Source organism: Pipra filicauda, unplaced genomic scaffold (assembly GCF_003945595.2).
Source record: "Pipra filicauda isolate LSUMZ 115617 unplaced genomic scaffold, ASM394559v2 scaffold78_size3787270_pilon, whole genome shotgun sequence".
Classification (NCBI taxonomy): domain Eukaryota; kingdom Metazoa; phylum Chordata; class Aves; order Passeriformes; family Pipridae; genus Pipra; species Pipra filicauda.
This window is the reverse complement of record NW_024104964.1, coordinates 230,492-243,222: the sequence shown is the minus strand read 5'-3', so window position 1 is coordinate 243,222 and position 12,731 is coordinate 230,492. Positions and strand designations below refer to the sequence as shown.

The following is a 12,731-nucleotide window of genomic DNA, read 5'->3' as shown; positions in this document are numbered from 1 at the left end:
CCGCCTCTTTTCCATCTTCTGCTGCCCACTCACAGCAAGGAAATTTCCTCCAGCTCTTAGCTACAGTACTTGGCCCAGTTTAACACTGTTCCAAGCTCCTGCAGGCCCCAGCCAGGGGGCTGGGGGCTTTGGCCCCCAGCGGGGCTCGCTGGCCTCTACCTCCTCGTGGCTCAGACCATGGCTGCCTCTCTTCCAGCTACGTCATCCTCCTTCTTTTCCGGTCTGGAGTGATATGTTTTAATTTTGCAGGGGCGCTGACTGGGTCAACACCAAGAAACACCAGGGGGGCCCTGGGGTTAACCACTTTCCAACTCCAGGGAAAAACCCTTTTTAACCCAGGACACTAGGTAAGGAGTATCCAAGTTTCTGACCTTGTGAGCCACTCAGCAAAATCCGTATATGTCAAACGTCCACAAGACACACACCACCAGTTACTTCAGAGGATGCTGGAGACTAAAAGTACTGTACAGTCCACAGCACAGTTATGACAACAGGTGTCTCTCATGTCCCACCACATTGCCTTGAGCCCCAGCTGGTCTGTGTACACCCCTGGATCCCAGGGAAACCCAGGGATACTGTTTTTGGCAGTCCACACTGGTTCGCTTCCTTTCTAAGGTAGATCTGGACTACCAAGCACAAAATTGGCACAAGGATTACTTACAAACCACAAATGGATACCCTTGGACTAAAGACTTTCATTCATACGAGAATATCCAGAGTTGTAATGCTCAGTATTAAGTGAACAATGACAAATTTTGTGAAGAAAAAAGCCCACGGAACGAAAGCCAGGCTCTACTGGGAACTAACAGGATGCTTCTGAAGGGCAGCTTACTAATCAATAATGAATCCCTCATTAATGAATCCCTCATTAATCATGAGGGATTTGAAAGACCATTCTAGAGAGATGACTGGGTATTGTTAGACTGTTTTTTTCTGACTACAAATAAGCTATGATATATCAATAATGTCCCCCATTTTCTAGCCCAAGTTAAACAGCAAATGTAGTTACAGGAAGGGTTAGTAACGAGTCAGACAACACTCAGCAGTGTCATTCAGCACATGAAAATGAATACAAAGTCCTTTCTAATGAACTGGAGCACAGGGCAGAACTGTTGGATCAAGCCACCTTACCAAGATGGACCCATTCAAAGTGTGTTTAAAGGCAACGAACGACCTGAGAACAAAGAATGAAAAACATCCCTCTAAGCGGGAGATCATGTCTTGAAAAGTGGAAAACGTGAAAAGGAAGTGGAGATCACAGTGGGAAAACAACTCATACTGTGCCACTCTGTGCCACACTGTGGCAGAGACAGCCAAAGGAACCTTTGGATTTATGAAGAGCAGAAAGCAAGGACAGTAGGATGAGTTTCTCTGTATACTTCAATCACTAGAGAAATCCATGTTGGAACACTGAATAAAGTAGTGCCAAGTACAGTCCAGAAGTCTGAAAAATGCTGTCCATGAAAGATTTAAGTAATGCAAAATGTTTAATGATCTAAACATAAAGCTGAGATATGAATGCAGTGATAGCATTTAAGGACATTCAATATAGGTACAATCACAAAATCCCAAATGATAAAAAGCTATAAAATGAGATAGAAAAAGAAAGACAGAACAAGAGCCAGTGGACAAGAGATGACATGAACAAACTCTGCCACAAAAGCTGCCACACAGCACCTGCCAGCCAGTAGCACGGCGGGCTCGCTCTCCTCACAGGTCAGTGACACCATCCCAACCTTCACCCCTGGCCCTCAGGGCAGTCTTACTGTCACAAACAGAGGATTTACAGAACCAAAGCAGAGGGGCTGGCATGGCCTTTAGAGCTTCAGATCCTTCTGGGGCCCCAAGTCAGTACTGACCTGCCAAAGCCATTCTTAAGAAGTATTTGTCTAAGTTCTTAAACCCTCCATGGATAGAAGGTCTACAAGCAGTATATTCAATTTTAAGTTTCCAACAGTTAACCAAACTGCAGCTTGTCTTTGTGGGAAGTATAAGGGTCACAGTAAGCACATATGGCAATCCATTAGTGCTCAGTAAAATATGGGTGTCACATGATCCAAAAGTCTCTTTTAGCTGTAAGATCCATTAATCTGTAAACGACCATGAGCAACGTAGATCAACACTCGGCTTCAGGGCTGGTGTTGACACCAGGGCTTCAGCTTCTACAGTCATGGGATGTTCTTTGATGAATATTACTGGGGAGAGAGAGGATTCACCATCAGCCAGTTCCCTCAGGACCCTGGCATGCGTTTCATCAGCTTTCATGGATGTGTGTATGTCCACGTTCCTCAGACGGTCTAGGATCTGATCTTCTCCTACAATGGGCAAGAAAGACTTCATTCCCCAGTCCTTACCTTGAGATTTGGGGACTCCAGAACAGAGCAGAGAACAGAGGCTCCTACGGGACTGTCAGAGGCCATACTGGAAAGGACAGAAGTTTGTCTCTCAAACACTGGAACCAATGAATAGAACCCAATGAATAAAGTTTTTAAAAAAATGGAAGGAGGACCCAAACAGCTTTACATAAAACTCATGGAGCCCTTGTCCAGCACTGAGGTGCCAGCGCTCTCAAATACATCCAGGTACAGGAACGACAGTATGACTGTTACTTTCACATTTACTCAGCACACATCAAAAACAAGGGCATCACAGACTGTCAACTCACAAAAATCAGACACACCTCACTTGTTGACTTCTGAGGAATATTCCCTGAACAGGACCTACTAGCCAGTGTCTGCATTTTGACAGTATTATAGAAAACCCTGTGAGCAAGAAGAAAAGGCATGTAAATTGTAGATATCTGCTTGTTTCAGTGCACTCACGACACTTCTGCATAAATGCAAAACCTGGATAACTCCCTGGGTGTAACACCAGAACTCTTAATCCTTTACATTTTAAATTAAGAACCATTCAATTCCTGTAGATGCATCTTTCCAGAAAAGATAACCTCCTGGAATGCTGTTGAGTTTAAGGGGAGACCAGCAAATTCCAGGTTTTAGTCCAAGCACTTTGTTTGGAAACTGATGTGGCAACACTGCACTGGAAGAGGAAAGAGCTCTGAGTGATCGAGAGAACTGAGGGTTACCATTAATATCTTACCTTCATCAAAAAGCTAAAGGAGTTTTAATACACAAGCTCTTCTGATTCCAGTGAGAATTGTGGACTCTCTGCAGGAATATACATTAGCAGGTATTTTCTGCATTAACTTTAATATCAGTGGATTCTTAACAAGCTAATGGGCACAGAGAACATGGCATGTGATAGGGACAGGAACAGGAGGAAATAAGAGTAGGATGTCAGAACTGGAAAAGAAAGAAACTTTCTTAGATGTCAGCTAGAAGAAGCCTTTTGCCACATTTACTGCCTGACACTGAGTGCTCATCTTGAACCCAACACTATCCAGAAGTGCAAACACGAGGGAAAAAAATCACAAGAGCAGTTCCTGGTTACCAGGTTATTGTTCTCACTGTCTTTACTTCCAGTTTTCTTCACCGAACATCTGCAGTCACCCCCTTTTTGTCTGGTCTCTCCTCCTGCCAAGCAGCTCTCAGTTTTCAATCATTTGGAACCTCAATGAGGAGAATTGCCAAACTGTCTTTCAAAAAGGCATACCCTTCCTCAGGGACAGCTGGGAGCTGCTTACAGGTACCCACTGCCATTAAGGACGTGCCAAAGTGAATGGTCCTATAATCCTCCCTGAACTTAGAATCCAAGGGAACACCCAGCTGAACAGAAAAGGACAGAATTGTGACAAAAAAGATAATCACAGAAAACTGGAACAACTCTTCCCAATGAGGATAACTTATCATTTAACCAGCATATCTAGGAATACGGGGGATTTTCTAACACTGTTTATTCCATAGATGACTGCAAAAACTTAAAATGTATGTGCAAGAAAAAAATTATTCTATTATTTGCCTCATTTTCCTATTCCTGTTCCACACCTCCAATACGAGTTGAGATGGGAAATTTTGGTCTGACTCAGCGCACACAGTCCTTAAATTAGCCTGAGTTCCCACTGGCAGGCTGGGGCTGGTACCTCTGTGCCAGGCTTGCCCTGGCTCCTCCAGAACCACGCAGGCAGAGGCAGCAGCACTGGGCACTGGGCATACTCTGCAGCCGGCTGTGCAGTACTGTGAGGAAAGGGCCACATCAGGTGACAATAACAAGCCTAATGTGTCTTAAAATAGAAAAATAAAATAGTTATAACCCAAGCTACTTATTTCCAAACCAAAATAGAATGCATTTCTTCTACCAGACAATTTACACAACCAGCGGGGTGACCTGTGCAGGCTGTGAAATGTGAGAAGTCACCAATCCAGCTGTGAAAAAAAAAAAGTCCCTTACAGGCACGCCGTGTACCGGCTGGGAAAACAGACAGATGGATACAGGTGCACATTCACCAGTGGAAGCAATGTGAAGAATGGAACTAATGGTAGAAAATAAATATCTGAGTGGCAGATTTGAGCACCTTGTCATGGAGATGACCAATGCTCATCCAACAGCAGCAGATACTGGAGAAGTCTACCACCTGGGAAGAGCTAATTTAAACTTGCTCTGAGAAGCGTGGGAACCCTACAAAACAATTAGCACCTGACAAGAACTAATCACATTTACTTGTGGCAAATGGAGTAATGAATTACCACAAAGAATTCCTGCTACTACTACTCCTCTTAGCAACTGCATCCCCCAGTGTCATGTGCTCTGAGCCAGTCTACTTTGCCAGATCGGCATCTTCCTGCCAGAACTACCACAAACTATCACAGTTGGCTATTCAAAACACCAGTTTAGGTCCTTTAGGCAAGCTGACAGTTCAGGATTTATTCACAACGTAACATTTCCCATAAGCCCAAAGGCAAACATTTTCCAGCCCTGATACAAAGCACAGACACATCCTTCCCAACTACAACAGGTCACTTTTCAAAGAGCTAAAACCTACCTGTACCAGACAAGACAGCTGAACACCTGGAGTCACATCTGTATAGACCAAGAAGAAGCAAGAAACTTATCCTGTGGATGAGGCAGGAGACCAGATATTATGTCATGCTGAATTAGTAGGAGATGTTCTCAATGACCTGAAGTAGCATCAGCTCTAAGGCAAGCAGGATGAGTATGCATTTGGATCCAACTCTGAAAAAAAGAAAAGCACATTCTGGGTGAGAGGGAAATAATAGACAGTATAAATAACACTTCCTAGAACAGCATCAATTCATGGGACACTTCAAAAGCAGCACAACTTGGGGGGGGGAAAGGGGGAAAAAGCAAGAAAGGGGAGATGCAACTGACATAGTGGTTCAGGGCTTCTTTGCAGACCCTGCACACGGGGGCACATCCAGGCTGCCAGGACAGCCATTTTTCCACATGGCCAATCCATGTAGGCTGTTCAACTTCCCCACAAGAGCCAGCCTGAAATTGAGAAGATTGGAAAGAGCATGCAGAAAGTCACCACTTGCCTACAACTTGTGAACATATTGAGAAGACTGATGAGATCAATAGGGTGGATAGGATTGGAGGAGATCCCTGGAATTTGCCTGGCCTAACCAAGAAGCAAGGGTATTTTCTCACAAAGGTGTTCTCAGTTGTGTTTCTGCCATCAGACATCTCTGGTCACCCTTGGGAAGGGAGGCCAGTTCAGAAGCATCAACCAAGTCTGCTTGCCTTCATCCTTAAAGAAATCAACTCCTTAAAGGCTACCGGAACACTGCAGCATTTTAGCAGCCACCATCAGCTGCCCCAGTAGGACGGTGAGAGTGTTGCAGACACTGGGCATTTAATATCCCAGATTCAGCTGCCCCAGTAGGACGGTGAGAGTGTTGCAGACGGGGAGAACTAATGATCCCACAGATTTAGGGTATAGTTCAGACAGCTTCAGTGTCTGCATACTTATGATAGGTCCCAGAGAAGATGAACCAGAGTAAGAAGGAAAAGAAGCTGGGAAGAGCTGAGCCAGCTGCGTGTGCACATACAAAGCCCTGCTGCTCCTGACAGCTCTGTACTGCAGCTGATGAAGAAAAGCAACATTACAGCAGAACAGGTGTCACCAGCACGCACAGCGTTCCCAGGTGTAAGCTCATACCTAGGCATGCAGTTAGACACAACTGTTCAAAGAACAGACAGGCAAGAAAGGGAAGTACGAGCATGACAGTGGCAGCCTGGCCAGTGCCGCGCAGCACAAGCAAAGATAACTCCACCAGGGACAGAACCAAGGTTCTGGGTCTAGCGGGGTCAGAACAAGGGAAGAACCAAGGGCAGAAAGAAGATCATGGTGAGTTCTGCTAAAACAGAGCTGAAGTCAAGGAAGGACAGAGCCCAGGCAAGCAGGGGCTAAGGCAAACACCGCAGTGGAGGCAGTGCAAGTGAGAAGGGAGAGTGCACAAGGTACAGAAAGGAACATCACTGCGGCACTGAGGAAAAGGAGAGCAAAGGCTGAGTGTTGGGAATCTCACCCTCACCCTGCCTCAGGGGCAAGGCCAGGCCGCAAGTTTCCTCCTCAGAGAGGGGTCAGGGGATTCAGCAAGGGAAGACGGGCTGGCTTTGCTGGTGTTCCCATGGAAAACAGCAGGTCATTGATTGCTCCTGAGACAACACCAAGGAACTGGGTATTTTCAGAAGCTGTAGGACTCCCTTGGATGGGCAGTAGGATGAAGCCAGTCTCTCCAATAAGGGCAGTGCTGACAGCAGCAGGTGAGGATACTGCACAAACACTCTCCCAGGTCATGTTAACTTGGTAGATAACGTTGCTTGCTCCTCAGCCCCCCATTTCAATTCTACCTCAGTCTTCCCAGAAGCAACTTGCACACAGGAACCCTCCAAAGGCCATGGCGATGCAGGAAACGGAGGAGAGTTCAGGCCAGCAGCAATCTCCAGCAGCAAGCTCCTGGCACCAGTGAGATGGTTTGTATGTGTGGGAAGTCAGGAAGATCTTCTGGAAGGCCATGCAGAGCACCAGTCTCCTACAGACATGGATCAGTTAGTCCTGAGAGCATCTGGGACCATGTATCTCCCTCTGAAGACAGAACTGAGGGGCAGCTTAGAGGCAGCGAGACAAATGCTCTCTCTCAAAAGCTGCCTCCTCCTGTGTGAAGGCTGGTTGTTCCTGGAGCATCGGAGACAGCGGTCAGTTAGCCACAGGGAAGCGCTGGGTGTGCAGTGTTTCCAGGGACAGGCTGTTAGGAGGACCCCTCCTCTCCAGAGGATCGTGTCAGGACAGGATGGGCAATTCCAGATGAGTGATGGTGTCTCCCGCGGAAAAGTCAGTCCCTGCTAAAGAAGACCCTCCCGAGGGGGCCTGCAGCCCGCATTCGGGAGCGGTAAACGCGCACTGGGCTCCCCCCCTCTGCCCCTCCGAGCCAGCCAAGTCCCTGCGAGGCAGCAAAGCCGCGGCTGGGCCGAGGACGCGAGGCCCGCGCTGGGACATTCGGCGGGGGCCGCACCGTGCAAAGCCAAGTCCGCGGGGAAGAACGGAGAGACCGGCGCCGCAGCCGTCGGATGTTCCAGCTGCGGCTCCGCGGGAGGAGGCACCGCCGGGTCTGCCCTGACTCCGCCGGGCCGGTCCCGGGGCCGCCGCCTGCGGGGCCGTCCCGCAGGCAGAGCTCCCGCGGGTGCCGGGGCGGGGGCGGCGGGGCCGCGCGGCGCTCACCGTCCCGTCCATGCTCCGCTCCCGCCGGGGCCGTCCGAGCGCGGGGCGCCTGCGCGGCGCTGCGGACACCGGCGAGGGACCGTCTGCAAAGCGCGGCTCGCCCGCCGCGCCGGGGAGAGGGTCCCGCTGCGGGAGCGCCCGGCCCCGGCCCCGCCGCTGCGGCGGGAGGGCGGTGCGGCCGCGGCCCCTGCCCCGCTCCCAGACCCGCGGGGGCGGCGCGGCGCGGAGCTCCTCCCGGGGACGGGCGGGAGCAGCGCCCACACCCTTCCAGCGCCGCCGGCCGCCCCGGTTCTGCCGCCTCGGGAGAGCTGGAGAGAGGGACGGACGGGCTGCGGGGCCGCCACGCGCCCCAGTCCCTACCACCGCTAGGCCCCGCCGCCACAGAGCCCCGCGCCACACCCCCCCCCCCAGCGCCCCTCACCGCCGGCAGAGCCCCGTCCCCGCGGCAGCCCCGCCGCCCCCGCCCCGCACTCACCGCCGCCCCCGCCCCGCCGCGGCCCCGCCGCGCTCGCGCCGCTCCCGCCCCGCCGCAGCCTCCGCGCGCTCCACAGCGCCGCCTGCCGGCCGCGCTCGCGCCCGCCCGCAGAGCCCCCGCCCAGCGCGGCCCGGGCCCGGTACCGGTGCCAGCCCTGCCTGTGCCCGGTACCAGTGCCAGCCCTGCCCGGGCCCGGTACCGGTGCCAGCCCTGCCTGTGCCCGGTACCAGTGCCTGCCCTGCCCGTGCCCGGTACCGGTGCCAGCCCTGCCTGTGCCCGGTACCAGTGCCAGCCCTGCCCGGGCCCGGTACCGGTGCCGGTGCCGGCCCTGTCCGCGCCTGGCACCGGCCGCTCGCAGCAGAGCTCGACAGCCCTGCCGGCTGATACCAAGCGGGGCTCACAACGGCTGCGGCGAAGCCGGGGCTCACCAGGACACGGTGAGAATTCCTGCACGGCCGTAATGGGATGAGGATAGCTCAAAGGCACGTCTGATCCTTCAAAGGCAGAACCAGCCCAGAGCTGCGATCCACTAGGGAAAAGAAAAACTGCTTCACGAACACAGACCACCTCTATGATATGCACTTTGACAGAATAAGGTGAAGGTACCCTCAGTGTGACCTGTGGGAGTCCTGTGGTCCATGAGGATGAGGAGGGCAGTTTGGACAGGATGAGCACTGACAGTGAATACTTTGGGATGATGCTCCAAGGAGCTGCAAGGAAGCAGTGAAAGGACTGAGCTCCATCAGGGAGCCAAGCAAGCCTGCCAGCTCCTCATGTTCAAAAAGGGTTTAAGCCTAAAAGATGAAGTAAAACATTGTAAAGATTATAAGGTGGATTTAGGTCTCTCTGGCACGAATACACACATTCATCTTTTCCACTGTATTTTTCATCTGTCACATTTTCAAGCTTTTTCTACAGTTACTTGCACCAGCAAAACACAGTTGCAAATGGAAAATGAGTTTCTGTTACCTGTCAGCAGCAACGGTTCAGCATGCATGCTGAGAAGTTAAGGTACCTTAAGTGCTCAAAACATCCAGGAAAGAGCCTGAAATGGGAATATGAGAGGGTGACTGTCTTGGCCAAGGTACAGGACTCGGGAGGGGTGAGCCCTGGGACAGCAGGGCACAAAAGCACCTGGTATAGTGGTTCAGGCCAGGACTCCTGGCAGGAGACTCAACTGGCACTTGTACCTGGACATGCTCTGCAGTGCTGTACAGAATGTTTCATGATGAATGTGTGACAAGGCCACGCTCAAGGCCAAACAGAAGAGAGCAAGCTCCTCGGAAAAGACCTCTTCATGCTGGACTTAAGAATGGAGGAGTCTGCTAAGCAAGAATACCTTGCTGTAGTAGCTGGGGAAATGTGCACCTGTTCATGAGAGTATCGTGTCCTCTGTATCTGCTCATCTGATCTGACCAACAGCAACTCCAAAACTTTTGTGGAACAGCCTAGACCATCTGTAAGTGCCAGGCTTGCACTCTCCAGAGTGCTGGAAATTGGCTCTGCTCCACTTTGGAGGGATAAGATTCAGCACTTGTGAGCTGTGATTCAGTGCAGCCATCCCAGGACCTGCCCAGACACACCTGAGTGCTGCCAAGTTTGTCCCAGGGAGGAGGGGGGAACAGCCCCCTCTCCCAGGGGAGATGGGCTGCACATCCCACTCACATGGCAGAGCCACATCACTTATATTCCAGTCTTGGAGAAGGCTGATGTACACCATGATCAGATACAGTATCTGAGTTCACAATATCTGGGTTTGGTTTTTTTTAAGTACACCTGTTAGTTAGGGATAGAGTGGCAGTTCTGTCACAGGTGAGAAGATGGAGAGTTTGTTTTCACCTGTTTCTTGAAGTTAAAAATGCAGGAGGGACAGAAGCTTTTTGTGTTTGTACCATATACTGTATGTCTTTCTCTGGGATCAATGCAGACTGTGGCAACAGGATACATCAGCCACTCTAGGACATCCAGTGGAAGAAATTCACTACAACTGATGACAAGGAAGAAGACTATCCAAGGGCATGGAGTGATGTACAAGAAAGTGAAGTACTAAAGTACACACTCCCAGTGTCGGGGTAACACAGACACCAAATGAGGGTATGCGTTTCCTCAGGGGTACAAGGTCAAAGATGACCCCACTGTAGTCCACAAACTCTGTATCATGATCCTCACATTGTTGTGGCACTAAACCTGCATTATATGAGAAAACTGTTGTTTAAACATGTCTTAAAATGGCTTTTGGTGGTCTCTTTGCAAACACGTGTTTCTTCTTCCCAAGACCCCCCAGGGCAGTGTTATCTCAGGAATGTCCTGGGAAGGTGTCCTGAGGTGTTTCATTGGACCTTGTTAACCCCTTCCTGTGATTGGGTGTTCCTGTAAGCCCCTTGAGACTTCTAATTGGTTAACCTGTGATTCTCCCTAACCCTATAAATGTAACAACCCCCAACAATAACCTCTCTCTTGCCTCCTCTCCACGCCTGGTGTGCTGTCTCTGTACCAGCCATGGGACCGAGGGCACCTCTCCCCTCCAGGCTCGGGGCCTGAGGAACCCCTGTCGCTGGAGTTCCCTTTCATGGTTCTTCAGATGGAGATGGAACTAGAACTGGGCTCCCCCACGTTGTGGGTGGGGAAAGGGATCCAGACATTGTTCATCATTTCTGGCTGAACTAAAGCGCATCCTTGAAAAAGATCTAGTCCAAAATGACGCAAAAATAGTGGTATAGAGTCAAATCATAAGCACACCTGACTCGTATACTCTGTCACTGAAAGTGGCCAACACTGAATGTCTAGAAAATATCATCACAGTGCTCATTTCCTGAAGGTTCTCATAGCTCCAAGGGATTTCTGGTTCAGAGACCTTCTGTGCCAGAGCTGTTGGATTTGTGGTTAACAGCGTTTGATGGATTTCTCTTTTGGATCTTTCATCCACTATATATTGACAATCATGAAACTTAAGGCCATGAAGGACCATTGACTCTGCCCACTTACATTTGACAAGTAATTTCACACAGGCCTCCAATGATCTCTGTTACACAAACCAAGTAAATTGTAGTACACTGGAAAAGTTACCACTGTAATTTCACTAGCTACTCACTTTCAGCACACAGGCCTCCAATGATCTCTGTTACACAAACCAAGTAAATTGTAGTACACTGGAAAAGTTACCACTGTAATTTCACTAGCTACTCACTTTCAGCACTGAAAGCATGTGCCTGTTTCCCCTTGGAATTATTTGTTACAGTTTAAAGCTGTTAGTTCAGTGGTTGTTGTGCCTTACCCCTGGACAATTAAAAGCCTCTTTAGTATCCAGTGTTTTCACTCAGTACATGTATTCATACACTCTAATCAGTGTCTAAATCATTAGAGTTCATAGAATCATAGAAAGGTTTGGGTTGGAAGGGGCTTTTAAAGGCCATCTGGTCCCTCCTCACCATAGGCAGGGACATCTCCACTCAATCAGGTCACTCCAAGCTCTGTCCAACCTGGCCTTGGAGACTTCCAGGGATGGGGCAGCCTCAGCTTCTCTGGGCAACTTGTGCCAGGGCCTCACCACCCTCATTTTTAAAATGGTCTTTCTTATATCTAGTTTGAATCTACCCTCTTTTAGTTTAAAACCATTAAGCTCAGTTTAAAGCCATTACCCCTTGTCTTATCACAACAGGAGTTCATCTCACATAAAATATTTTTCCAATCTTCAAGTAAGTGTTGTGAATCTCTCACACATTCTTTTCATTCTTTTTTTTTCCTCTCTTCCCTTCAAGCCTTAAAAAAAGAAAAAAAAACAAAAAAAAACCAAAAAAACAAAAAGGCTGTGAGCTCTGCCCTTTTTACTGTCTCACATTAACAGCATCTGTTTCCCCAAGACTGTCTATCTGTTAAGATCTGTTATGTCTTAATCCTATACTGTCAGCTTTACAGGGCTGGGACAGCTCTGGATTTTAGTGTCTAAAGTAGTGGGTCCTAGACAAATTAAGCTGCTGGCACTTTAATACAGTCAATTGCTTCACAGACTTACCTTTTTCTTTTAACATGCAGTCCTCTCCGGAGGAGTGATACACCTTCATCTTCCACAAGTATGTAAGTTTGCACTTGACTGTTTTAAGACAAAAATTGATGTGAAGAGCCTTACTCTGCTACTCTTCTCCACTGTTATCTTCTCTTCACGACTTTTTTGCAGTTTTTTACATCATCTGCATATTTTATCAGTAGAGATCTTACATTTGCTTCCAAATAATCCATTAAGTGTGAAACAACACTGGCTGGAGAACTGCCCCCCTGGGCAGACTCGTTCACCTTCCCAGTTACACGAGGGCTGGAACAGCCTGGGGATAGTAAACTAAAAATGCCATAAGGCAAATGCTGTAAAGAGGAAAGAAAATAATCAAATTAAATGTTGAATGAATTGATCCAGCATTACACCAAACAAGACCCAAGTTGGTCATTTCATATCACCTAATCTCACCTTGGAATGCAGAGTGTTCACCAGTAAAAACCAGAATCTCCAGCTTGTGGACTGGGCAGTTTGCTGACAGTATTTTCTGCCTTTCCTTTCCCAAAGAGCTGGATTTTAAAAAATAACAGAATCAGCTTCCAGACTCTCTCAAGCTCTGCATCCTCTCT

General features: G+C 49.1%; 1 protein-coding gene across 3 annotated transcripts in view; it reads right to left on the bottom strand.

Moving 5' to 3' along the window:
- Positions 1–7,557, bottom strand: part of SMARCD3 (SWI/SNF related, matrix associated, actin dependent regulator of chromatin, subfamily d, member 3) — a 72,266-nt gene extending 64,709 nt beyond the window's left edge. Inside the window, exons 1-3 of one of the 3 annotated variants that reach the window (XM_039389934.1) lie at positions 6,447–7,557; positions 4,940–5,130; positions 2,681–2,762 (exon numbers count right to left, since the gene is read on the bottom strand). In XM_039389934.1, the coding sequence (XP_039245868.1) occupies positions 2,681–2,740 (60 nt within the window). In that variant the 5' untranslated portion in view covers positions 2,741–2,762; positions 4,940–5,130; positions 6,447–7,557. Of the gene's footprint in view, positions 1–2,354; positions 2,422–2,680; positions 2,763–4,939; positions 5,131–6,446 lie in introns of those variants that run through there. The other 2 variants (XM_027730486.2, XM_027730483.2) reach the window with 2 other exon arrangements.
- Between the last annotated feature and the right edge of the window lie 5,174 nt (positions 7,558–12,731).